General features: G+C 42.2%; 1 protein-coding gene and 1 long non-coding RNA gene across 3 annotated transcripts in view; one reads left to right on the top strand and one right to left on the bottom strand.

Annotated features, from left to right (window-relative positions):
- The window catches only part of TMEM131L (transmembrane 131 like), a 160,004-nt gene that overhangs the window by 52,741 nt on the left and 81,651 nt on the right, over positions 1-25,612 (bottom strand). For both annotated transcript variants that reach the window (XM_038755015.1, XM_038755016.1), the window contains exons 5-9: positions 23,208-23,331; positions 20,312-20,428; positions 15,118-15,228; positions 3,948-4,022; positions 3,300-3,444 (exon numbers count right to left, since the gene is read on the bottom strand). In XM_038755015.1, the coding sequence (XP_038610943.1) occupies positions 3,300-3,444; positions 3,948-4,022; positions 15,118-15,228; positions 20,312-20,428; positions 23,208-23,331 (572 nt within the window). The remainder of the gene's footprint in view (positions 1-3,299; positions 3,445-3,947; positions 4,023-15,117; positions 15,229-20,311; positions 20,429-23,207; positions 23,332-25,612) is intronic.
- Positions 309-20,439, top strand: LOC119935604. The gene is made up of 4 exons (XR_005453396.1): positions 309-371; positions 14,070-14,176; positions 18,682-18,831; positions 20,380-20,439. It is a non-coding gene; the product is annotated as an uncharacterized LOC119935604 (long non-coding RNA).

The raw sequence follows: 25,612 nt of genomic DNA, 5'->3' as shown, positions 1-25,612 counted from the left end.
AATACCTATTTTTTGCACTGAAGTGAATACTGCGACTTTTCTTATTATTCCTTGAAGCATAACTTTAGAAAAATGACTACGAGAATGTGTAACTTGTAAATTCAGTTAGGAGTCTTCAGGGTCGTAAACCAAAGGCAAGAATTAAATAACCTTAGGCCAAGGGAAACAGACTACAAAACATGACTTGCTTTTAACCCTAGCCTACTGGGGTTTTATGAAAGGTTTGCTTTTTTTTCCTCACATGCATCACCTTCCATTACCTGGACTATAAAGGAGGATAATGATTTCTACATTTACAATCTAAGTCTGCTGCTGCCTCACAACTGAAACAGACAAATTCATTGGGGTCACTAAGGCTTCATCAGGAAATTGTAAGTGGACTGATCCCACCACTATTTCTGAGAGCTCACAATAAAGGCTGGAAAATGGATGCTCCAGCTAAGTCTTGACCCTTGGCACAGTTAAAAACTTCAGCATGAAGATAAAACGTTTCCTTTTAAAAAAGACAAAAAAAGAGCCAGTATAAATACCGTAATTGAATCCCTGGTCTCTAATCACCTGATTTCCTTCTTCCAAATTAAATTAGACTGTAGCATTACACATTCTTCCTCTCTAAATACCCCCCATGAAAACAGCTAGTTCTGCACTTTGGATTGGTCAAATTTGAGAAAAAGATTAATAAAGTATACTGGGAGGCATTCCCTGCATATCTCCTCTTCAAACCATCCTGCACTCTGTGATCTAGATCACCTTCCAGGAACTCCATTCAAAATGTTTCATTCACTGCCCCAAACTTCTCTAATGGCTACCCATTTCTCTTCATCACAAACAGAAACTTTTTTTTTGGTACGGCACTTAATTATAATAGTGGTATTTGTTAAGCGCTTACTATGTGCCAAGCACTGTTCTAAGAGCTGGGGTAGATACAACATAATCAGGTTGTCCCATAGGGGGCTCACGGTCTTCATCCCCATTTTACAGATGAGGTAACTGAGGCACTGAGAAGTTAAGCAACTTACCCAAGGTCACACACCAGACAAGTGGCAGAGCTGGGATTAGAACCCATGACCTCTGACTCCCAAGCCCATGCTTTTTCCACTAAGCCACACTGCTTCTCACTATTTGTAAAACGCTTATTCTGTGCCAGGCACTGCACAAGCTGATCAGGTAGGACACAGTCCACTGTCCCACACGGAGCTCACAGTCTTAACCCTCATTTTACTGATGAGGTAACAGGTGCGGAAGTTAAGTGACTTGCTCAAGGTCACACAGCTAACAAGCGGCAGAGCTGAGATCAGATCTTTCTGACTCCCGAGCCCATGCTTTATCCTCTAGGCCATGCTGCTGTTCCTCAACTGCCCCTCTACACTGTGAGCTTGTTTTGGGCACAGAACATGTCTACCAACTCTGTTAAATTGTACTCTCCTAAATGCTTAGGACAGTGCTCTGCACACAATAAGCACTCTATAAATGACTGGCTATTGACCACTGGCTTCCACGGTCTCCATCCATGTCTCCTTACTGTTCTGCTCTGTTCTCCCATTCCACTCCATATTATAGTGTTCTGTTCTGCCAACCTAGCCTTCACTATACCTCACTATATCTCAGCTTTTCCACCTTCGATGCACTCACAGAACTCTTCTCCCCTCAAATCCACCAAACCACATCCACCTCCACTTTCAAAAACTTTTCAAAAAACACAACTTCTTGCAGGAAGCATCCCCAAATACCCACTTAGTATGAATAACTATTAACCAGTATTAATTGAAGCAGCGTGGCTCAGTGGAAAGAGCCCGGGCTTGGGAGTCAGAGGTCATGGGTTCGAAACCCCGGCCCCACCACTTGTCAGCTGTGTGACTTTGGGCAAGTCATTTAACTTCTCTGTGCCTCAGTTACCTCATCTGTAATATGGGGATTAAGACTGGGAGCCCCATGTGGGACGGCCTTATCACCTTATAGCCTCCCCAGCACTTAGTACAGTGCTTTGCATATAGTAAGCACTTAACAAATGCCATCATTATTAATAACTGAAGTATTTCTTAAGCACTTACTATGTGCCAAACACTGTACTAAACACTGGAATCGATACAAGACAAGCAGATTGGACACAGTCCTTGACCTATGTAGGGTTCACAGTCTAAGAGGGAGGGAAATCGGGTATTTAATTCCCATTTTACAGATGAGGAAACTGAGGCACCAAAAAGTTAATAACTTACCCAAGAGCCTGACAGACGACAAGCATTAGATCTGGGATTAGAACCCAGGTCCGTGTCCTTTCCACTAAGCCATGTTTCCCCCTCCCCAGTTATGTTATCCCATCAACCATATGTAGTACTTATGTGAATATAATAATAATAATAATGTTGGCATTTGTTAAGTGCTTATTACATGCCAGGCACTGTACCAAGCACTGTGGTGTATACAATGAAATCAGGTTGGACACAGTCCCTGTCCCACATGGGCCTTACAGTCTCAATCCCTTTTACAGATGAGGTAAATGAGGCACAGAAAAGTGAAGTGGCTTACCCAAGGTCTCACCACAGACAAGTGGCAGAGGCAGAATTAGAACCCATGACCTTCGGACTCCCGGGTCCGTGCTCTACTTTGTTCGTTCACTTTGTGCTTACTTTTGCTTTTACCAGTTGTGATCTGTGCTTTCCCTCATTTCTAGTGCAGGGATACAATCTGTGTCTGTTCTCCTTTGCTAGATAGTAAGCTCCTTGAAGACAGGGATGTGTCTTCTTCTTTCATTGCATGCTCCCAAGTGCCACAACAAGTGCACATCATTCAGTGGATGCTCAATAAATATGAATGCAGAGGATGAAATTACTTTTGTGGGAGAGATTCCAATTTGCCAAACTTGACAGACATTGAGGGGGTCCATACTGTGTCTTCTTTTCAGCATTTCAGGAAGTAATTATTTGTAATTTACTGCAGTCCATTACTTAACAGAAAATTTAGAACTGCAAGGTATTATTCAATTAAACTTCTTCCAATGTCAGCAATATGGAAATGAAAAACACTGCCTTCAGATAATCAGTGAATATTTAAATATATTCCAAAACTAGCATGCCTTTTTCCTCACAGGTTACCATCAGACAGGGAAGGTCACACCCAGCTATAGCTTGGAATAGTTCACAACTGTCTTTTCTTTCCCAAACTCGAATAGGCTTTGGAGCTCTTTATTACTTCACTCTGTTTATAGTTACTAAACTACTCCCAAGGGAATATTTTAGAACAGACTTTCTGAATTAAGGCAATTTTTACTAAAGTTAAAAACCCCAACCGCTTGATTTTACCTGAGACCTCAGTTCTGTCTGTAGCTACGTAAACAACGGAAAGATTATCTAGTAAATCTTCTTGGTATTCCTCAAATTCTTTTGGGGAGTTTTCCATTATGCTCATTTGTAGCAGCAATGCATCTTCAGATGTGAAGCAACAACTCTGGGGGTTGAAGGAAGAGAGAAAACAAATTCCCAAACTCATCACAATTCTCACACACGCATAAAAACAAAGAAATCGTGACTATTGGATCAGCTGTCATCCCTGCTGAATGACAGCCTCTCTTTTTTCAAGGTCAGACTTGAGACCAGGCCTCTGACTGGGGGTTGTTAGGAAAGGCTGACTACTGCTGCTTGGGCTCAAAAATGGGAAACCAGAGAGGCTCCTGCATTGAAATGTACTAAGAAACAAATAAGAAATAAAACCGTAAAAGGAAAAAAGGTTAACAGGCCTAAAGAAAGATCCTAAGTAAAAGAACATGGCTATTTTGGGAATGGTTAGCTTGCTTCCTTTTTTTCTTCCTTTGGTAAACACGCTAAATAAAGAGAGGCCTACACTCTCAAGTTTAGCCTTAAGAAAGGGTCACTCTTAGCAGAAGTCAATTTTTAGCCCTAAAACCTGACAGTGAGCCCTCTACAAAAAATGAAAGCATTTAAATATTTTACCTTGAGTTGCTGACACACATTATGTAAACTGCATTCTAGGCGAACTTGCAGTAGATTGGCATTAGTGGTTTCTGCCTAGAAGTTTAAAAGGAAAAAAATAAGGCCTTAGAGAGGAAGTCCAGATTAAGTAATCAATCGAACACAAATGGACAGTCAACCTACATTAGCCAGGGAGGATCACTTATCTTCATCATTCATATTTCATAAGTGCACAAATGTCCCTGCATCTTCAGTCATCTCCTCAAAAAGTCTTTAGTGATTATATGGACCCATCTCTTCCCACTGAAGCATCAATGGGAATGTTGCTGTTGGTAAGATTTGGCTACACACTAGGCTGTGGCTGATGTGTAAAACACATCAAAGAAAAAATAAATGTCCACTTACATACCAGCAGTTACAGTACTTGATTAAAACAATCTTGTGATTATATACCCAACTATTTTATGTGATTTGGACTACGTAGTTATGGCCCTGAGAGTAAAAAGAACAGGCCCATGTTAAAAAGAATGTCCCAGTACATAGTTACAACTAAACAGTTCAGCTAATAGACAAACCAGCTGCAAAATGAATAGGCATAAATAGAAAGCCTGAAGGTCAACTGCCGATGAAACAATCAATCATTCATTTAATGTTCAGCTGCCAACAGAATCCATCGCGAACACTGATACCTAACTTTTACCCAACCTCAACTCTAACCCCAACCCTAGATATAATCCTCACCCTAGCCTAACTCTTGCCCCCATCGTAACCCCGCTCTGCCACTTCTCTGCCTTATGACCTTGGGCAAGTCACTTCTCTGGGCCTCAGTTTCCTCATCTGTAAAATGGGGATTAAGACTGTGAGCCCCATGTGGGACAAACTGATCACCTTGTAACCTCCCCAGCGCTTAGAACAGTGCTTTGCACGTAGTAAGTGCTTCATAAATGCCATTATTATTATTATTATTATTATTATTGTATCTACCTGAGCACTTAGAACAGTGGTTGGCACACAATAAGCACTTAAACACCACAATTATTATTATTACTATTCTTACCTTTTCTTCATGGAAACTAACTTGAATAAGGTGAAAACTGTGAGTTATTACTTGAAGTTCAAAATCCATTTCTTTAAACAAGAAAGCAACATTCTCTTTGAAACCTTGTAAGCCGCACCTTTTAGAGAGGATTTGAAGCCCATCTGGTTCCTTTCTCTTGGTCATATGTGCCAGCTAGACTATATGTCTCTTCTATTATACTGTATAGTTCAACTGAAGCATAGTTGAAGTATGGGAGAACTGAGTATATACAACATGAGCTTTCTGTGGACAGAACGCTGTTGGGGAATTGGGATTGTTCTTCCAACAAAGCATGTCTGTCTGGATTAACTGTGATGTACGGGTCAAAGAAAGGAATGTACCTATGTGTTCCACAGTCAAAGTGAATGCAAAATTTTCTCAAATGCAGGGTTTTTACATGTGTACAAGAAAAACCCTAAATCACAACTAGTTTTAATTTGATTCCTCTAAGAAATGTGAAGAAGAAAATGTTACAGAATCCCACAAGGGGGAGTGCTAGCTCCTTCATATTTTATCTGAACTTTAGAAAGGATTTAAAAAATAAAATTCTAGCACAATTCTCCAAAGGGGAATCCTAAGCTAGCAACTTTCTTCTACAAACACCTCCCTATAGTTTTATTTATTCCAATTCTTCAATCTACAATGACAGCATATGGAATCACAAAAAAGTGAGCCCTTTTACCAATCTTAAGAGCTTTAATGAGGACACATCCTTTGCATTAATTTCTGCAAAAAAAAGTACCTGATGAGAATGTGGTCAACTCCTCCCCTTCCTGTAGTGAAGTACAGGGATGGAAAAAGTGAATGAATTTGCCACGCAAACTGTACTTGAAGCTGACAAGATAGTGGTTCTCGACTTTTTTAGGCTGATGTGACAACTTTCAGCCCTTTCTTTCATTTCACAACATACTTAATGAACCACTCAAGTTGTAAGAGGCTGGGGAATGGAGACCTTAAAGCACCTGTGATTAAATTAAAGATGGCAGCCTGACAATTCTACTTCAAGACAACCCCAGCATCCTAGTTTGGAAAGTGTGCCATAAAGTACAGGAAAAGTACTTCTATTTATCAGCCAGTTCGGACAGAATGTTTAGGACACCTGATTCGAGTGAACAACACAAGGATTCCCAAGATGATCTTTTATTGAGAGTTTAGCGTTGGGAGAGGGGCCACAAGTAGCCAGAGGAAAAGGCCGACTTGAGGACATATGTTTGTACCTATTTATTACTCTATTTATTTATTTTACTTGTACATATTTATTCTATTTATTTTATTTTGTTAATATGTTTTGTTTCGTTGTCTGTCTCCCCCTTCTAGACTGTGAGTCCGCTGTTGGGTAGGGACTGTCTCTATATGTTGCCAACTTGTACTTCCCAAGTGCTTACTACAGTGCTCTGCACACAGTAAGTGCTCAATAAATACGATTGAATGAATGACATATACCAACGTTAGCAGTGCTTGGGAATTTGCAGCCCAAGATGGGTCTTCTTGACATCAGATTTGCCCTTTGGTTCTTTCAGGGCAAATGCCATGCTGCAGCTGAGACGCATCAAGCAAAAAGCCATTTCAAGCACTACAAGACAACCAGTGCTGACCTTTGTGTGAATAGCCTTGGCCTCCATGGGCAGCTTAATATGAAGTATGAGAACTAGGGCTCGCCTGTTTTCACTAAGAGAGCCCATCAGGGCTCCATCCATTGGTGGGGGAGATGATGATGGAGTCTCCCACTGGGAGCACCGGATAAGCCTCCATCTGAGGCTTTAGGACCAATAACTTGGGCAAAGGGCTTGATTACTGGTTTTCCCAGTACCACTTTTGCTCTCTCTTCCCTGCCAGTCACGCCCATGCTGGGGGAGAGAGCACAATGAGCAAGTACTTGAGCAGGACTGCAGCCCTTGGCAGAGTACACATGGAGATTTTTTTGTTTGTTTGTTTTTAAAGAGTAAGCCAAAGTGACAACAGCAGAGTCCAGTGCCGTGCCAGGGTGCAGTGGTTTAGAGAGCAGCTGCGCTGGTCATCTCTGTGGTCTCTGCTACTCCCTCTGGTCTGCTATTTTTCAGGATTCACAATGAGCATGTCCACTTTGCAGAATAGCCTAAGTGGTTCTGTAGTCAGTAAGTAGCCTTCCTCACTGATGGCAAGCTCTTACCAAGCTCTTCCCCCTGAACCAGCGGCAGAGCTCTGGTACGGATCCTGAAGCAGTAAAATCAATCGATGAAATGCCCAGAGAATGAGCAGGAGGCTAGAGAGGATCCTCCTGGGTAATGCACACTCACAGTGCCAGCTATTTTTACTTCCCACATTCAATCTTTCTTCTCCCAACCAACCCACCCCTGTGAAAAAAACACTCTGCTCCAGTTTGCCTTGCCACATCCTTCCCCTTCTATAAAGCATAATTCAAATCTCACACAGGTAGGAAGCTTCACCCATTTTCCAGTTGCCTCCTTATTTTAGTGATCCACTCCTCCCCAACTCATTCTCAACAATTTCCGGTGGTTGTCTATCAACCTCTGTAACAAGCAAAAACTCCTCGCTATTGCCTAAGCTCTCCATCACCTGGTCCTTTTATACCTAACCTCCCTTCTCTCCTTCTACATTCCTGCCCGCACACTCTGCTCCTCTTGGCCTAACCTTCCCACTGTGCCTCATTTTCGCCTGTCCTGCTGTTGATTCCTGGTCCATGTCCTACCTCTGGCCTGGAATGCCTTCCCATCTCAAATCTGCCAAACTAGCACACTTCCCCCCTTCAAAGCCCTGCTGAAAGCTCACCTCCTCCAGGAGGCCTTCCCAAACTAAGTCCCTCTTTTCCTCTGCTCTACCCCGAATCCATGCCCCACAGCACTTGTGTATATATGTACATTTTTATAATTATAATTCTATGTATTTTTATTAATGGTGTATATATCTATAATTCTATTTATTTACAATGATGCTACTGATGCCTATTTACTTGTTTTGATGTTTATCTCCCCCCTGCTAAACTGTGGGGCTGTTTTGGGCAGGGATTGTCTCCATTTGTTGCTGAACTGTACTTCCCAAGCGCTTAGTACAGTGCTCTGAACACAGTAAGCGCTCAATAAAGAACAGCATGATGTAGTGGATAGAGCCCGGGCTTAGGAGTCAGAAGGTCATGGGTTCTAATCTTGGCTCCGCCACTTGTTTGCTGTGTGACCTTGAGCAAGTCACTTCACTGGGCCTCAGTTACCTCATCTGTAAATTGTGGATTGAGCCTGTGAGCCCTACATGGGACAGGGACTGTGTCCACCCTGATTTGCTTGTAGCCACCCCAGTGCTTAGTACAGTATCTGGCACATAGTAAGTGCTTAAAAATACCATTATTATTATTATTATTATTATTAACAATAAATACAATAGAATGAAATCACAATTATTTAGACCTACTGTATTTACTGACTGTCTCTCTTGCCAGTCCTATTATGCTATAAGCTCCTCGAAGATAGACATTGTATTTATTATGTAGCCTAGTAACACTACCGGAAAGAGTCTGTAACAACTCCCTTTTGCCTGCATTAAATGGAGCATATTTTACACAAGTTCACTCTATACTGCATTTTCTCAGCACTCTCCTCTTGTAAATTAGATACAATAGACCTGAACAGACCGAGTAAGCAGTGATGAGAGTTCAGTTTGTTTTCTGCTTAACAATCAGCCTTCTTTTGAACCACTATCTTCTTTATCAGCCCTTCAATATCACACAATCTCTTAACGGTGATATTTATTAAGCCCTTTCTATGTACCAAGCTCCTTGCTAAGCACTGAGATACAAAAAAACATATTAGACACAGTCTCTGTGCCACACACAGCTCAGAGTCTAAGAGGGAGAGACAACAAGTATTCGACCCACATTTAACAGATGAGGAAATGGGCACAGAGGGGCTAAGGGACTTGCTCCAGGTCATTTAGCATGCAAGTGGCAGAGCCAACACTAGAACCCAGATCCCAAGATCCCCACTCCCGGGTTTCTTCCACTAGTCAGAAAGCCTTCCTTTTAATATATCATTTAGATCACACTGACTAAATCACATTGATCATAGACCCATGGTCCCCTGAATCCCACAAAATATTCAAACTGCAAGATATTCGTCTTCTGCTGGCAATTTTTTAATGGTATTTGTTGAGCCCTTACTATGTGTCAAACACTGTTTTAAGTGCTGAGGTAGGTACAAGTTAACAAGTTAATTAGGCCAGATATAGTCCCTGTCCCACCTGGGGCTCACAGTCTAAATAGGAGGGAAAACAGGCGTTTAATCCTCATTCATTCATTTGTATTTATTGAGCGCTTACTGTGTGCAGAGCACTGTACTAAGCGCTTGGGAAGTACAAGTCGGCAACATATGGAGATGGTCCCTACCCAACAACGGGCCACGGTCTAGAAGGGGGAGAGACACAACAAAACAAAACATGTAGACAGGTGTCAAGTCGTCAGAACAAACAGACTTAAAGCTAAATGCACATCATTCACAAAATAAATAGAACAGTAAATATGTACAAGTAAAACAGTGATAAATCTGTACAAACATATATACAGGTGCTGTGGGGAGGGGAAGGAGGTAGGGTGGGGGGGATGGGGCAGATTTTTTGTAAAAAATCCTCATTTGACAGTTGAGGAAACTGAGGCAAATAGAAATTAAGTGACTTGCCCAAGGTCAAACGGCAAACACTTGGCAGAGCTGACTCCCAGGGCCCTGCTCTTTCCATTAGGCCATGCTGCTTTTGATCTTTGCCCTCAGTGATTGGTACCTGCTGAGGAAGCCCTTGCAGTTCCACGTTGGCTGCAGCAAGGAGGCTGCTGAAACAGCCAACCCTCAACTCTGCTGGACTGTCACGAGCTTTCCAAGCCACCGTGCATGCAGGCTCCCCCTTTCTCTTCCTTTCTTCCCACTCTGCCATTTCCCCCGGCCCCGGCACTCTAAGTTTTGGAGATCGGTGGCAGCAGAAGTAGCCTGCGGCCCTTGAACCTGAGACTTGGGGCTGGGTTACTAAGCAGATGCTGTGGGAAGGGCACTCTCCTCCCTTCCTTCTCCTGCTTGTCACAGAGGAAGACAACTGGATCAGAGTGTGGGTGTGAGCACTCAGCTTTCTCATGTTTGTCTCTATCACTGCCCGGGTAAAGTATCTAGCTTTCTTGCCCTTTCCTGCTTTTCTCCCCTCACACCGCGCTGCTGCCTCACCCCCGATGAAGATCCATCTGCTAACATCATGTCACCGAAGAAATAACAGTTCTATTCACCAACTGATTTATAATATTAGCTAGAACTAAAGGAAATGAATAACTGATTTTACAAAGAACACATAAGTAATCAACAACTTTTAACAAATACGTGTGCCTGAATGCATTGGAATGTGTGCGCACAAAATAAATGCATTTTCCATAACAAAACAGTTAACGTGTTTTAAGGGCTGAGAGGACTGCTCCCCACATCTTTTATAAAAGAGTTCGCTTTACGCGGTCTTTCCTCAGCGCGTAAATCTCAATTTAAAACCTGGAATGGCTGTGCTTCAAAAAGTGGAATCATTCTTTTGCGTTATTATTAATCAGATGGGCACCTGATTTTTTTTTTTAACATAAAAGGAATGCCTCCTAAGAAAAATCAAAGTGCAAATTAAAAGGAGAATACTGAGTCCACTCAAAAATAGACTCTGTCCACCACTGAATGGGGAAATCACAGTCACAACAATTCTAGATAAACTGGAGAAACCTGTAGGAGGCAAGATTTGGGGCTGAGGAATTCTAAGGTGGAGGAAGGAGGCAGCGCTGTTGATTTTGTCTGAATAGTTAAGTGGATAATCCCAGGGAGCTAATAATACATTTTCTCCATCCCACATGAAAAAATAAGGCGATGGTCACTGATCATGGGCTCAGTTGTTCAAAAGTATAGTATTCAACCATTAATAAATCAGTAAGTCCCTTAACCTGCTCTTTCAGAATTGCTCTGAAGCAACTGAGCTGATTCTTCTTGTGCTCAAGTGGAGAGAGGACTGCCTAATGGGCAGGCAGGACTACACTGGTAACATCAGTAGCAGGAACAGTGGCGTCACAGAAAGAGCACAGACCTGGGTGTCAGAGGATTTGGGCTCTAATCCCAGTTCTGCCACTTACCTATTGCATGACTTGGGACAAGTCGCTGAACTAAAATGGGCAGCTTGAAGTTGCCATCTGAGAACAAAAACAGTAAGAACGGAGGGGGTGAGGTGGGAGGGGAGATGGCTATATTTTCAGCTTCCTGGACCTGCAGAGGGACAACAGTACTTACTGAATCTTAGTAAGGAACTGGTAAGTTTTGGGTTTTCCTACAGGACACATTATCAGGAGAAAAAACCCCCACGCTTTATAATCCATTATAAGTATAAAAATACAACCGTGCGGAGGTTTATCTGCCCTAGAGGGATTGGGTCATGACCCTGCCTACTTCCTCTTAGATCTGCACAGGATTATATAGATCATACCTAGACTCTCACATATGCACAGGAGCACATAACACACAAGGCACTATTTATAATATTTTCAGTAATTGGAAAATAAAACAGGCTTGGGTTTGACAGGCAAGTCTAAATTTGGTTAATGTTCCCCAGTGGCACTCTATGCCAGCAGTAAAAATAAAATTTTCAAGAATTCCAATTTCAGTAAGCATGTGTTCCTTGTAAATGTCACAATACGGACTCTATCCCAGGCATAACAGTTGGGGAAAAACAGGTGAAACAAATTAAAATACTTAGTTTTCTTTTGGTTTTTAAACAAAAGGCCCATTTTTTTCAAGATGCACAGTTGCTCTGTTGCTCACAAGTATTCACTGGGTGCAAAGCACTGTACTAAGCATTTGGAAAAGTATAATCCCCTAGAGTTGGTAGATGCAATCCCTGCCCCCAAGAAGATCTCAGTCAACAGGATGAAAAGCACAAATAATTAAAGTTCTCGACCTGCAATAGTAATGGTATCTAGTAAGCACCCATTTGGTCATGATGGGCTGTACTCTGGGCAGTTTTCCTCTCACCTTCCATCTCTTTCCACTCCTTTCTCAACAGGGCAGGGAAATATATATGACAGCCAAAACTCCAAACGTGGCCAATCCTGATAATAGTCATTATCGTCACTAGTCAACTCCATCAGCCAAAACCCAGAATACCACTGGCTGGCTAACCTAACCATTAGAGTTGGGTTAGGGTTACAGCTTAACTCCAACATGTATTTTGGATTTGGCAGGTCGCATCAGTCATTGTTGTTAACAGCCAGCTATTATCATTATTGGACACATTTTGGCTTTTGACCCTCAAAGGGCTAGAGGAAGAGGGATGAGCAAAGCTGCCACCCTGGATCCCATTTCAAATAAGACCTGGTGGTGGGCTCCGCACTGCTGGCCCAAGCAATGCTGTGACCCGCTCTGAGGCCCTGCCTCCTCCAGAGAATCGTCCAAATGGAGCAGGATTTTTGTCTGAAAATAATCAGATATACTTGGGTGTGGGGACTCTCAGAGCCTCATCATACTGCCTCCCCAGGGGGCTCCCGGCTGGAACTGGAGACTGTGATCCCTGTGTGGGATAGGGACAGTGTCCAACCTGATTATTTTGTATCTTCCAACGTGCAGAGTACAGTACTTGGCACACAGTACACGCTTAACACACACCACACCCACGAAAAAAACCCAGAGATATGCAACAGCTGGTGGAAGCACCATGCCCCTCTGTACCCTGCCCTGGCCCAGAGTGTTCCAGTTCAGCTGTTCAATCCCCCTGCCCCAAGGCAGCACTGCTTGGAGGTTAGGTCCCCAGATTCAGGACACAGAGGCCACAGGGGGTAAGCGGCAGCATCGGCACAGAGCTGCGGCCCGAGCTCACCCCTCTCCAGAGCACCAGCTAAGTCACGATGTCACCACATACCCCAGCATCCCACAAGATATTGCTCATTCTGGCCCCAGCCACCACACTTCCACTGTTGTCCTTATAGGAGCCATTTTATGATCGTGAAATAAAAACTTCAGGAGTGGCTGAAGACACAAATGATAAACTTACTGTCCATCTCTCGAAACAAACGCCACCTTGGAGAGGCAAAGTTCTCCACAGACAGAGAGCTCAGAATAGCTACTAGTCTAAAATTGAGGCAAGGTGAGAAAGGAGTACATCTGGCCCCCCTCTCTCTCTCCAGGTGCAGATTTATGTGTATATAATTAGTCAGTGAATGTCCCGGGCTTTCCCATGAGTTAAGGGATGCGCACAAAGGAAGTAGGCTGGGGCAAAGACAAGGCAGACTGCTTTGAAAGTACAATAATTAGTATCACAGAAAAAAAAAAATCTCCTCTGGGGAAACAAAGTGAGCTGACAGGGTGGTGTCTTGTTAAATATCTCTGCCAAAAGATTTCCCCATAGATGGCTCTCTTGTTAGCATCCTCAGCAGTAGGGTCAATGAAGGGCCAGTGGATCGGTCAAGGTGGAAATATTTCAGAACTGTGAGAAAACAAGGTAGCTTGTCTGGGCCTTCTGAATCAATTGGGGGTGCTAATCCTTGGAGACCAGTCCATCTGCTCTTTTGAGAAAACATTTAACTCACATTCTCTTCTTGAATTATATGTAAAATAGGTGATAGAGCCTCTTGATCTGCCTAGCACACCACAAACAATAAGGTTGACATGGGCAAAATAACGGTCTCTTTAGAGGAGTGCCCTGAGATTCTATATTCTTTTCTAAATCCAACACAAAGGAAACAGACAGAAATTTGTATCAACTCGGGGGGGGGGGGGGGGGGGGGAGGAGAAGAGGGGGGACATTTTTCATAACTTTGTACAACTTTGTATTTTTCATAAAGTTGCTAAGATACTATTCCCTCTTCCTCTATTTCATTTTCATGAAATATCTTGTGGTGACTACATCCAGAAGAGTTACACTCTCCCAACCATCTCCAAAACAACAAATGAACAATCACAGAGTCTGTCCCTCTCAAACACAACTGGTCTTCTAATCTTGCAAAATGGACCCTGCAGAAACATATCAATCAGCTTCTCTCTCTCATACTACTTTTACTGTCTCCTACCCTACCCTCTCTATTCTAACAGGCAAAACTAAAAAGCACCTGCTCAATGGAACCCTAGAAGGCAGAACTCTTGAGAATTTCAATCTCGCCAGCTAAAAAGAGTACCAGATTTCAACAGTCCCCTGCAGGGTGAGTAACCCAATACAATTGTGTGGTAGTGTGAGATTAGTGTGGCTATCTAGTTCAAGTGACCAGAGTCTTTTATAATGATCAATTTTTTTTTAATGTTCTAATTCACTGTTAAAATTTTCTAAGTGTCTGTTCCCTTCACCTTAGCAGTGGCTCAACAGTAGTTGGCCACCAAAGTCTTGGAAATTAAATCAGGTGAGATTTGCCCTAATACACAATGCATGTGAACGTAGAGCTGCTCGACCCATTTTACCAAACAGAAACTCAAACCTATGATGTGTTAACAGATAGGCAGTTTCTGTCAAAGTTTCCTAAAAAAAAATAACCACCACACACACCCACACACCTGCCCAAACCCTGGGTCCCAGCACTGTAAGGATGTCGTATGCAATGCTGTGTGTACCTGTTGCCAAAGGTGGTGATGTCTTACAGTGTGCCATCTGTATGCACCATGTACTGTGGTGATATGGGTGGTGTGGGATGGGGAGGTGATTTTCTCCCTGCCTCAAGTGGCCAACGTCTGAGGCTGGCCTTGCTGGGTGAGGACCTCTAGGAACAACTACCCCAGGCTAGAGTGACCCGAGTCGACATCTCCCCAGCCAATTATCTCTCCACCTCTCCCCGATCTGGTACAGCAGCAGCTCTCAGGCGGGTTAGGGTTATGGATGAGACGGTTTACGGTTTGGGCCTCGGGTGGCCAGATGTATTGTCACTAGGAGAGGGGCTGTGAGGTGACACTGCAGGCCTGCTGTAAGTTCCACAGCTGTCCAACATCCAAGGGAGGGGGAGAAGGGAAATGAGAAAAGTGGGGGAGTGGGGGTGAAGTCTGTTATGAAACTTAAGGTATTCCAGCACAACCTTTTCTTCTCCATGGGAAAAAAAATGGCCACCTTGATTTCTGGATATTGCAAAGCTTATCAGTTTATAGTTTATAAAGTTACCTGTGTCTGGAAAATCTGGATACTCTGCATATGAGGAAGCAGCAAATAGGAATTTGATATCTCCTTGGTGGACGTTTCTGTGGAGGCTCTGGAAATTCCATTTCCAAATACCTGTGATAAAGAAGTGGATAATTCCCCTGTTAATCAAGATGCAATCCACATTTGTTATTTGAAGAGCAATATTGCAAGAAGCTATTACATAAAATGAGAGACAAAAAAAGACATGAAGTGACACAAATACATGATTACAACTATCTTCTGAAATAAGCAATTTCCACTCCAGGAAGAAAATTAAAGAATCACTTTTTAATAATACAGAACTAGAAGAAGGCCAGTTTGTAAAATACAAACCTGATGGATTAGTCTAATTTTCTTCTATGATAGCATGACAGAGCCATTTAGATTAAGGAGAAATAATAGGTGGTATAACCTCTTTGGATTCTACTAAGGCTAGCACTTCTGTCCTAAAGAATACATTACTCTCAAACTGGAAAAATAAGTCAATCAATGGTATTTATTTAGTGCTTACTGTGTACAGAGCACTTTTCTAAGCACTTGGGACAGTTAAAAAAAATCCTGGTAGATATGATCCCTAACCACAAGGCTCTTAGTCTAGAAGGGAAGACAGACATAGAAATAGAGAGGGAAAATGTCAGGTTATAGGGATATGTATATCAGAGAGTGGGGCTGAGGGTGGGGTAATAATCAAGGGGTTACAGGGTACAAATCCAAGTGCATAGGTGATGCAGAAAGGAGAGAGTAGAGAAAATAAGGGCTTAGTTGGGGAAAGTCTCTTGGAGGAAGTATGATTTTAAGATGACCTTGAGGGTGGTGAGAGTGGTGGTCTGACAGATATGAAGGGAGAGGGAGTTCCAAGCCAGAGGGAAGATGAGGGCAAGAGGTCAGCAGTCATTTAGTCAGTCAGTCAGTCAGCAGTGTGTTGAGATGAGCACAAGGTTCAGAGAGTAGGTGGGCATTTGAGAAGCTAAATGTGTAGGCTGTGATGTGTAGGAAATCAGTAAGGTACGGTACAAGGAGAACAACTGACTGAGTGCTTTAAAGCCCAAGGTAAGGAGTTTCTGTCTGATACAGAGATAGATGGGCAACCACTGGGGGATTCTGAGGAGTGGGGAGACTAAGGGTGAACTTTTTTTAGAAAAGTGATCTGGGCAGCACAATGAAGTATAGAATAGAGTATAATAAAGGCTACTGCATCAGATCCAGAAATGTTTAAATTAGATGGGTGAATGACTGGAGGACAATTATGAGAACAAGGCTGACAGTGTTCTAACACCCAAGGGATACAGTTTGCGGGGTCCCTCAAGGCCAGCTAACGGTCCCTTGCTAATTAACACTTTCATCACTAATCAAGTATATCCATGGGCAAATCCAGGAGATCAGGCTGAGCTACATCTATGTAACTTGGCAGTCCAGAACATTTTAGCTCCCTCTAGACTGTAAGCTCGGTGTGGACAGGAAATGTGTCTACCAACTCTGTTATACTGTCTTCTCTCAAGCACCTAGTACAAATGCTCTGCACAAAGTATGCAGCAAGTAAATAGGATTGATGCACAATGCCTAGCAGCAACATGTTAAAGACTGTTTTTCTCCAAATCTCCAAAAGAGAAAATTCAGCTGTCCATGAACAGAAAAGCAACAGATGAACACAAATGCATTCAAGTCCACCCATATCTATACCTTTTAGTTCATAGCCCTTAGGCAGTTTACTCACCTCACTCCAACAGAAATTAAGTCCATAACCCTATACTCTGTTCCTTCCTCTACCTTTAGTGTCTCTCCCCAGCACACCTGTAAACTTCTGAGAGCACGGATTGTGTCTACTAACTCTACTGTAATCTCCGAAGCATTGAGTACAATGCTCTGCAGACAGTAAGGGCTCAGTAAATACCACTGATTAGCTGAAATTCACACAGAGGAGCACTCACTGTTTTTCTCTTCCATTCTCTCCCCTGACTCTTTTAAGTTGGCTCTCCCCCTGGGAATTGACCCTACCTTTTCAATCTATCCCATGTCTGGACCAAGAACCAAGTGCTTCCCTAAATCTGGCCTTTTAACATGCCTACCTTAGCCTCAGGTCCTCTTGTCCTCTCTTAAATTGGCAATCTCCTCAGTCCAAATATATACATACATATATATACATACATATATATATATATATATATATATATATATATATTTTAAAGCCAACATCTACCCCTAGGCAAAAATGCTAAGTAGAGATCCCTCCCTCCCGTGGTGCCTTCCAATGCTCTGCTTCTTGCCTTCATTAAACTCCAACTCCCTACATTAACAGAATGGGATAGAGAATAAGCTCATTATGTTAAGGAATGAAAAAAAAATGAGAGGGTTTCCTTGGAGGAAAGCATTAAAATTTAGTACAACTATGATGATGGATAAATATCTGCAAATAGACTCATTAGGAATCAGTTCGGATAAATAGGTTTAGGGAAGAAAATAAATTACCTAACCATAAGATACGGCAAATCTATCCATAGGCAAGTATGGCAAAGATTTAGTGGGTCAGGGTGGATTAGAAACAGAACATAAATCGATAGTGTTTTGCTGATGATAAAAGTGCAATTCTGGAATACATAAATAGATTCATTGTATTATAACTCTGAATCACAAACTAATCCGCTTACTCATAATGGGGCACACCCTCTCCAGATCATATTGCCAAAGTCTAGATTCCACAATTTCAAATGGACTTTGAGAATTTATTGAAAGTTTGGTGGAGAAGACCTACAGGATGGGTTTGAGGCTAACGGTGTAAAAGGGAATGATTTGGTTATTTACCTGCCAGAGGGTAGGGAGCTAGATTCCACAATGATTATATGAATCATAGCATGGAACAAATACAAGGTTATCAATTGGACAAATTTCCTATCCCACATGGGATGCATAATCCATTCATTCAATTGCATTTATTGAGCACTTACTGTGTGCAGAGCACTGTACTAAGCGCTCGGGAAGTACAAGTCGGCAACACATTGAGATGGTCCCTACCCAACAACGGGCTCACAGTCTAGAAGGGGGGAGATAACAATGATGGTATTTGTTAAACGCCTACTCTGTGCCATCTTACTCCCATTTTGCCGACGAGAAAACAAAGGCCAAGAAGGGTAAAGCGACTTAACCCATGTCACAGCTGGACAATGGTAGAGCTGAGACTCAAATCTGGGTCTCCTCCCTCCCAGCCCAGTGCTTTTTCCACTAGGTCCCAATGTGGTTTTTATAAATTCAGATTTCTTAACTTACAGAGAACTGAAAGATGATCAGTATGGGACAGTAACAAGGGAAGACAACTAGATTTTTTTTCCACCTCCTCTGGGCACTGCTCCAGGAGAAATTTAGGACAGATGGAAGACAGAACTTCCTGACAGAAAAGCTGCTGAACACTGAAATCCTGAAAATTGTGAAATCTTCTGTGGGTGTCCTCAAAGGAATAAATTTGCAATGGTCTCTATCAGCTGTAGAACAGCCTAGAGCCAGGAGAATGGACTAGATCTTTAAGTCCTATGATTCTCTAACATTGTTTAACAGACAACATGAAAAAAGTGGTACATTCTTCTTCCGTGTGACACATGAGGGAGCTGCTACACGAACAAAGGAATGGTCACCACCTGATTGGCTGAAGTACTGGACGCACATGGTGACCTGCTCATTTGCGGACCACTTTCCCCCTGAAATGAGGTACACCTGAGGCACGGACCAAAGTTTAGGTACCTAAGAACAGATGCTGTAGAATATATTTCTGCTACCTGAGTCAGGAGACATTTCTCACACTGCTGACACTTCCTCCACGAATTTGGGAGGGTGCACACTTCCCACACTCAATGCAATTTGGCAAGCCAAGATCATTGACCTGACTGAAGCCCAGAAGATGAGCTCTTCATAGTGCTTGTGCGTTGAAACAATAAGGGGCCTACCTATTTAAATTTCTACTCTAGATTTATTCTTATATAATGCTGCAAAAAATGAGTTATTTTGAGACTGCGGAAAACTAGAAACTCCAATAAGGCTGTCTTTCTTGCACATCATTTCACCCTATCACTTACTTCCCTCCTCCAAACTCCCCAAATACTGCTGTCTTACCAAGTCATATCTAAGTTCCTGACTACCAGCTGTAACATTCCCAAACCACCAGGAAATGCAACCGTGAGAACCATGATTTTTCCAACTGTGGTTATAAGCATCCACAGCCAATTTCTATAGACCATTTTGGAGACCAGAGTATATCATTTTAAGTTACTATGGTTTTTCTGACCATGTATCTCACTTCCTAGAAAGGACCTGCAAACCAGGCCCACAGCACTTGGCTATAAAGAAACATTAAAGTTGCTGTAACTGATTTCCCTTGTAATATGAACAGCATATAATTAACAGGCTTACCATGCTTAATTTTGACTCTTATAATCTTTTCCAGACTTCCCCCACTGGGACCAAACCCACAGATCCCCTTACATTCTTGTCCCAAAAGGCTCTGGTCTTACCTACAGTAGTTTGCCAAACATGAGTGCTTTCAGAATCCTGTCCCCCCAACAGATGATAAGGAAATACTGTGTACTTGTGAACATAGACACACACACACACACACACACAATTTGAATATCATTTTGTACCTGTTGAGAGCAGGACTGAAGTTTCCTTATGTTTGGAGACTAATTACTAAGCACAAATTATACAAAATGCTGAACTATACATGCTCCAGAAGGGAGATAACAGATGCAAATCGTTCATTATATATGTTGATTTCCAGGAACAAATTTTCAATGTTAGGTTCAATAAATTACTGCTATAATGTGACCCTAGTGAACTGAAATAATTAATCCCAAAAGTTACTCCCAGGAAAAGCATGCCCTCAAAAAATGCTTCATTTATATATTAAAACACTGGTATTTCATTTACAAAAACTGAATATTTTCAGAGATTGACGGATTGGAGAGGATATGCATCCAAGAGCCTCTGATTAGTAACTTCAATAGCCTGAAAAGACACTAAATGCAACTTGGGTCATCGAGTCACAATTCTAAAATTCCTTAGGATATTTTTCATGCAAAATCTTTGAGGTGAACTAGGTAAAATTTAATCCCAAATATCCTCCCCAAAAGAGAGAGAGAGAGAGAGAGAGAGAGAGAGAGAGAGAGAGAGAGAGAGAGAGAAATGTACTTACCCGATATGAAAGGACTCCATAAGAGGATGTATTTATAAATAAGGAACTTTCAATGTTGCCTTCCTCAGATGGAAAGAAGATGATTCTGAAGGAAGTTTTTCCCATTGCAGGTATCACCTGAAAATGAGGGTAAGATTTTAAGCCAACTCTCAAAACAAGTCATTAAAGTATCTATCTTAATCTCTCCTTTGTTGTCTATCCCTGCTTTTCGATCTTTCCCTGCTTAAGCCCACACAGAGATCAGAAACCTTGATGCTTCCATAAACAGGTCAAAAATCCTAAAATCAGAGTCAGCTTTGTAAGAACAGTTCCAAAAGCTTTTTGGCAGAGTTATCAAATCTCTTTAGTTTCCAAAGGTTGGAGCCTCGGAGAGTGTATGAATACATAGGTGTTCATGACCAGTCCTGAATGGACCAAAAAGCTGAGGTTCAGTCTGAACTGAGTCCCAGGAGCATGCAACATGCAGGTGAACTAACATCCAGACAGATGGACCCAACTCATCCCCAATTAGCTCCAAAGTCGACAGACTGCCCCTTCATGTTTGCCTCAGAAGGCTGCTGGGAGATGCAACCATATAGACATCACAGCAACCGTACAGGCAGCCTCTGACTTTACTACTTTGGGGTTTAAAGTAATAATGGAATTGATTGTGCATGTACTGTGAGCTAGGCATTGCGCAGATGGCTGGGATAGATTCAAGATAATCTCATCAGGCTCAGCCCCTGCCCCAAACAGAACCCTCAGCCGAGGAGGGAGGGAAAACAGGGATTTTATCCCCTTCTTACCGATGAGGAAACAGGCACAGAGATTAAGTGACCTGCCCAAGGTCACAAAGCAGGGGGGTGGTAGAGCTGGATGAACACTGGGTCTCCTAACTCCCAAGCTCCGTGCCTTATCCACTACGGAGAGTCAAGGGCTGGCAGACTTGAGAGGGTTTACCTCAAACAGCCACTCTAGACTTACAAATCAACTTTTCAAATCTGGACTCATTCGTAAGACTAGCGCTGCTTGGTTCCATGTCAACCCGGCGGAAACCACTTCCTCTAGAAATGATTTCTACTTGGGTTTCCTGGGAGGAAGAAAACAGGGCGTGGGAGAAAAGGTCGGAGAAAGCACCTCCCAACACTGATCCCAGCATGGCCCTGCCCCAGGCCCCAGCACCACTAACCCTGGACTTTGCAGCCCGGTAGGTGGTAATGGCAAGTAAAGAAAGGGTCAATGACAGGGTGGTTCAAAAATAAAAGCTGAAAGAATAGGAAGAGAGAGGGAGGAGGAAGAATGCTACAAATGGGGAAGTGGACCATCCCCATGTCCCTTTCACTTTACTCCCTGCCTGTTACTGCTTTTTGCATTTTGTTTTAGCTTGTTGCAGTTTCCTCCAAGTTGTTCCTGTTCCCCTGCCACAGCCAGTCTGGACTGGGTCACTGTGGCTATGGCAGTCCCAGAGGGTAGGGGATGGGCTGCAGATGGGGAAGAAGCCAGCCCAGCTGGGAAACAAGTTTTAAAAAAAAACAACAACACACATCTAAGTGCCACTGGGATTGGGAGAAAATGGGGGTGAAGGGAAGGGACTATTAGGATGGGGAGCCAATACCCCATAACTTTGATAACACCATTTCTATGAGAAAATTGTTTCTGAGTTACAATGTTTCCATTTGGATGCAGTTTTCAGGAACCCACTGTATTGCCTGTGCAAGGATTACCAGGAGGTTTCAGAAACACTGAGCCTAAACTGGAAAGGTTCAGAAGCAGCCTGGCCTAATGGACAGAGCATGTGTCTGGGAGTCAGAAGGACCTGGGTTCTAATACTGGTTCCACCAATTGTCTGCTGTGTGACCTTGGACATGTCACTTCACTTCTCTGTGCCTCAATTACCTTATTTATAAAAATGGGGATTAAGACTGTGAGCCCCATGTGGGACAGGGTTTGTGTCTAACCTGATTAGGTTGTATCTACCCCAGTGCTTAGTACAGTGCTTGGCACATAGTAAGTGCCTAAAAAGTACCATAATTATTATTACCAAGTACTGTAAAAAAGTGTGGGGGTGGAGGGAGTAGCTGTAGAAGCAAGTTCCCCCTTCCACAATGTGGCCCAACCCAGCTCCCTGACTCACCTACACCCACGGGCAAACTTTAGTTTTCACATTATTGACTCCCTATCCCTCAGAGCCCATAATATTCAAAAATACTGATCTCCAATCCAAAATATCTCTGAGGCCAATTAAATGTAGGGAAGGAACACTGTACGAGCATTCTGATGCTCCTTCACACAAGTGAAAATCTACCCTGGACAAGTAGTCAAGACACTAACCTACATTTTTTCACACTACTTTCCTAGCCATATCAATTTTAAATTTATACCCTGAATTATATTCCTAATTCTCATCAAAATGGCATTAGAGCTAATACAGAACAATACAAGATCATTAGCAACTGAGGCTCAGCATAAACAAAAGTGGCTAAGGGTGAGTCCCTGCCCAGAATCGCTAATACTTGCTTCGTAAGGCAAAATGCCAGTTTTAAATTTCTCCATGGGCTTGTAAGACTGAACGATAGGCTATCATTCTAACCACTGAACACCGTGATGAAGACAGTAAATTGGAAACTGACAAAATAATATTTCTTCAATAGTGAGCAAAAAGTACCACTATATTTATCATTACAGCTCCCTCCCCCTTGCCCCTCCCCCCAACTCTTAATTGTTGATGTCTAGACCTACAAAACATGTTAAAGGCAACTGAAAGGATAAACACTAAAATAAATAAGCTGGAGGAAAGGGCTGGCGCAGTGGGGAAAAGGGAGAAAGGGGAGTAGAGAATGAAGACTTCAGGCCAAAGAAAGCATGAAAATCTGGCAGGCTGCCACCACATAGTTTCCAAGAGTACATCAACACTCACCCTGCAATGAACAGGAGACACATGAAAATGACTAGTAGCTGTAAACACTGAATTCACTACAACTTCTCTATCCCTACTAGGGTTGTGAGCATACAGCATTTTAGCTCGGGGCAGGCCCAGTAACCTGGTGGGGGGAGAAAGAAAAAGAGAGCATACATATGTACATATTCACAAAGAGACTTAATGATTTACACAAAGTTCAATACATTTAAAGTGAAATATTCTACTTCGGAATTATTAAAATATTTACTCCAAAACATTTTATTTTATTTGAAGCAATCAGATTTCTCTTTTGGCATTTAACCCAACTCATGTCACTGTCCCCACTGGATAAGGGGTTAAATGAATCCAACCCATCTAGGTCATAAACCATTTGATTAAACAGGCACAGGACACCGGCTACATCTGACTAGTAACAATTCTAACATATGTTGTTCAAATGAAAATAACATTGCTTAAAACCAAAAAACCTTGTTGCTCAGATGAAAGGTTGATCCTCTAAGCTTTTATGTCCTTGGTTAAAAGTGTAAAGTCTATTTGCTAAAATCACTATATACTCTTGGAACATTCTTAACATCCAGGGACTGCATTTCTGGGTACTTCTGGCAGGAAAGGGCCAATTCACTGGCCCTGAAAGCCTACATGGCAAAAATAAAAATGTACAAACCTATGAGTTACACTAGCTTCAAATTACTATTCTCATTGCTAATAATTAATCATTTCCAATCCTTGTTTGTGCTCCAAGACACTACTGAAAGCTGTGGAACAAAGACACACACCTGCTTCGCCCCTACTGAAAGGATGCTAACACCAAATATTTTTACTCCTCTGACAGACAGATTACACTGGAAATTCATTGTGGGCAGGGAACATGCCTACCAACTCTGTTATACTGTACTCTCCCAAGTACTTAATACAGTGCTCTGCATACAGTAAGTGCTCAATAAATACAATTGATTGAATGGCTCGAGTCTGTTCTGCTAACTTCCCAAAATTTTACATCTGTGGTTTGAATCTCTTTGGTGATAGAGACTCTAATGAGCAGGACTCATCAGCCCAGACCAAAAAAACCCAGCTGTGTTTTATGTCTGGCAAAACTCTCAGCTGCTTTGCCTCTCTTCCTGAGTTTCTAAGTTTCCATGCACTTTAACAAAAATCCAGTACCATTTGGTTCATTAACCCTATACTTTGAGAAGTGCTGCTATTTCTACGTTTCGAGAATCCCTTTTATTGATCTTTTCCCCTTCTCTCAACCCAAAAGCCTTACTTATGCTGCCCTACCAGAGGGAATGTTGGCTAGGGCCTAGCCTTCTTTATCACTTTGCTATTTTTAAAGTGCCATGCGTGTCTTGAATTTCTCCCGACTAGTAACAACTGGAAGTCACTCTAATATATGATCTCACCTAAAGGATAAGAGAAGGGCCATCTTTCAGATGTAAATCTGAAATTCTTACATCTCACCAATTCACTTGCTTCCAATGATAATGAGCAACTTTCAGCAGAGGATCAGTGGACCTTGGCCCTCACAAAACCCCTGTGAAGTAGGTATGCTGTTACTCCTTTGAAAGATGGGAAATGTATTCATTCGTATTTATTGAGAGTTTATTGTGTGCAGCGCACTGTATTAAGCGCTTGGGAGAGTAAACAGACATATTCCCTGCCCACAATGAGCTAGGTTTTGCCCAAGACACAAAGGATACATGAAAGATAGAAACATCAGAACAGCATTCTTCAACTGCTGACCAAACTACAGTGCTTCTAAATCACTTCATTTTTTGAAGATAAATATGATTTCTAATATTAAGGATTCTTTACCCAAGTCAAGTTATGAACATTTAAAAAGGCAGAAAATAGCAACAGGCTGGAATCTTGTAAGCTTAGCAAAATCCTTTGAAGGTTTCACATGTCTTTCTTCTTTTAGGTCCATTTCAGTTGCTCAAATTATTCTTTTTAATTAGCATGACAGTCAAGAAGGAAAAACCAAGGGGCAATCAGTGCACTGCTTTGCATTCTACACAAAAGGCAGCTCCTTCCACTATTGCTCTCTCCTCTATATCATTTTCTTCATTTCAAAAAGCTACTAATAAATCTGATTATTATCATCAGGAGCTGAAACAGATGCTAGCAAAGTTTTTCAAATCAGCATTCCCATACATTCTGGAACTGAGTAGTACGTTCTCTTGGGGTTGGCTGGATCTAACTTTGATTTACACTGAGAAGTCCTATTCAGCATTCTGAGCTTTCATTATTAAGTCTCAAAGTCTTTCGCTCAGCCCTTAGGTCTCACTTTTTTCTTCCACTTTGTGCTCTTGCATGAGGAAATGTGAATGTTGGGTTAAGCCACACTTGTTTAAAAAAAAAAAGAGGAGAGGTAAGAGGAGAGAGGATAATATTTTCTAGGAGCC

This window comes from Tachyglossus aculeatus, chromosome 12 (assembly GCF_015852505.1).
Source record: "Tachyglossus aculeatus isolate mTacAcu1 chromosome 12, mTacAcu1.pri, whole genome shotgun sequence".
Taxonomy (NCBI): domain Eukaryota; kingdom Metazoa; phylum Chordata; class Mammalia; order Monotremata; family Tachyglossidae; genus Tachyglossus; species Tachyglossus aculeatus.
Note: the sequence above shows the minus strand (reverse complement) of the source record. Positions and strands in the feature narration are given on the sequence as shown.